Source organism: Poecilia latipinna, unplaced genomic scaffold, assembly GCF_001443285.1.
Source record: "Poecilia latipinna isolate Pla-1442-1.1 unplaced genomic scaffold, P_latipinna-1.0 Scaffold270, whole genome shotgun sequence".
Lineage (NCBI taxonomy): Eukaryota > Metazoa > Chordata > Actinopteri > Cyprinodontiformes > Poeciliidae > Poecilia > Poecilia latipinna.
The window spans coordinates 206,966-208,150 of record NW_015112886.1 but is presented as its reverse complement, the minus strand read 5'-3'; the positions used below and the strand labels follow the sequence as shown (position 1 = coordinate 208,150).

General features: G+C 35.1%; 1 protein-coding gene across 2 annotated transcripts in view; it reads right to left on the bottom strand.

Moving 5' to 3' along the window:
* bcap29 (B cell receptor associated protein 29) overlaps nucleotides 1-1,185 on the bottom strand; it is a 10,621-nt gene that overhangs the window by 4,078 nt on the left and 5,358 nt on the right. The window contains exons 6-7 of one of the 2 annotated variants that reach the window (XM_015033485.1): nucleotides 910-1,012; nucleotides 396-487 (exon numbers count right to left, since the gene is read on the bottom strand). In XM_015033485.1, the coding sequence (XP_014888971.1) occupies nucleotides 396-487; nucleotides 910-1,012 (195 nt within the window). Of the gene's footprint in view, nucleotides 1-381; nucleotides 488-909; nucleotides 1,013-1,185 lie in introns of both variants that reach the window. The other variant, XM_015033484.1, reaches the window with a different exon arrangement.

The following is a 1,185-nucleotide window of genomic DNA, read 5'->3' as shown; positions in this document are numbered from 1 at the left end:
TTTGGAAAAGTGGAGTCACCCCCCCAAGTGGTCTTTTTTTTTCACATTTTCAAAAAATTTCGGGGAAAAAAAAAAAAAAAAAAAAAAACATTACGATACCACATAAGATTAGATTAAAGCTTCAAAGCTAAACATATTAAACATTTGAATTAAATCTGTCTCATGTTTTATCTTAATCTATACCAGAAACACCTAAACTATATGACTTACAGCACACTGGCGCCATGTTAACGATGAAATACAGGTAAAACTGCGCCTCCAACCTATGATGTGCCTCAGAGGATAACATTTTTTTTTGCTGGATTAAGTGTGTGTTGCTGAAATTTGTGTTTTGTGTGGCGACAACTGCAAACCCTCCTTTTGCAGCGCCCTGCTGTTTCTAAGTTTAGGATTACCTGATGTTCCTTCAGCAGTCTCTCGTACTCCCGGGCAAGTCCCTCCATCTGCTTCTTAGTCCCATCTGCCTCTGCCTGAGACTTTTCCAAGGCTACAAAAGATGCAATCACACATTAAAACTAGATCATCTGTGCATTCAACTGCTTCTAAAGGCAACACTGAACCTTCCTTATGTCAGGATGTAAAAACTACGGTAGCAACATTTAGATTTTGTTTTCCTGGCTATTTGTGTTACGCAGTTAAATTTTATTAGCCACAATGATCTCTTAGTTTAGCCAAAACATATCATCTTCCTTTAAAAAAAAAAAAAATCTACTCTTCTTTACAAGTTTAATTGTTACAAACTCACTTGAAAGGTGTATTTTACTCCTTAGATTGAATGCATTTTATTAATAGGTCAAGATATTAGATTTTTTTGTTAAATAACCTAACAGACTGGTTGATTCAAGTCATTTAAAAGTAGCTTATAGCTGCTGCACATGCAAATAACATGAAAATGATATGAAAACTAACCGTTTTCAGAGGACTTCAGCTCGTCTTTCAGCTTGCCCACTTCCGTCCTCAACAGCTCCATGCCCTCTGCTGTGGCCTTATCGCCCACTCCTTCCATCAGGGTCTGAAATAAAAGGAAAACCTTAGTTTAACAAAAGCAAAGACATCAAACTCAAACACAACTGAGTGAACAAACTGAAAAAAAAAAAAAAAAAAAAAAAAAAAAAACGGCCCCACAAAAAAGGAAAAAAAAGGTAAACAAAAAAAAAAAAAAATTTTTATTTCATTTTAAAAAGG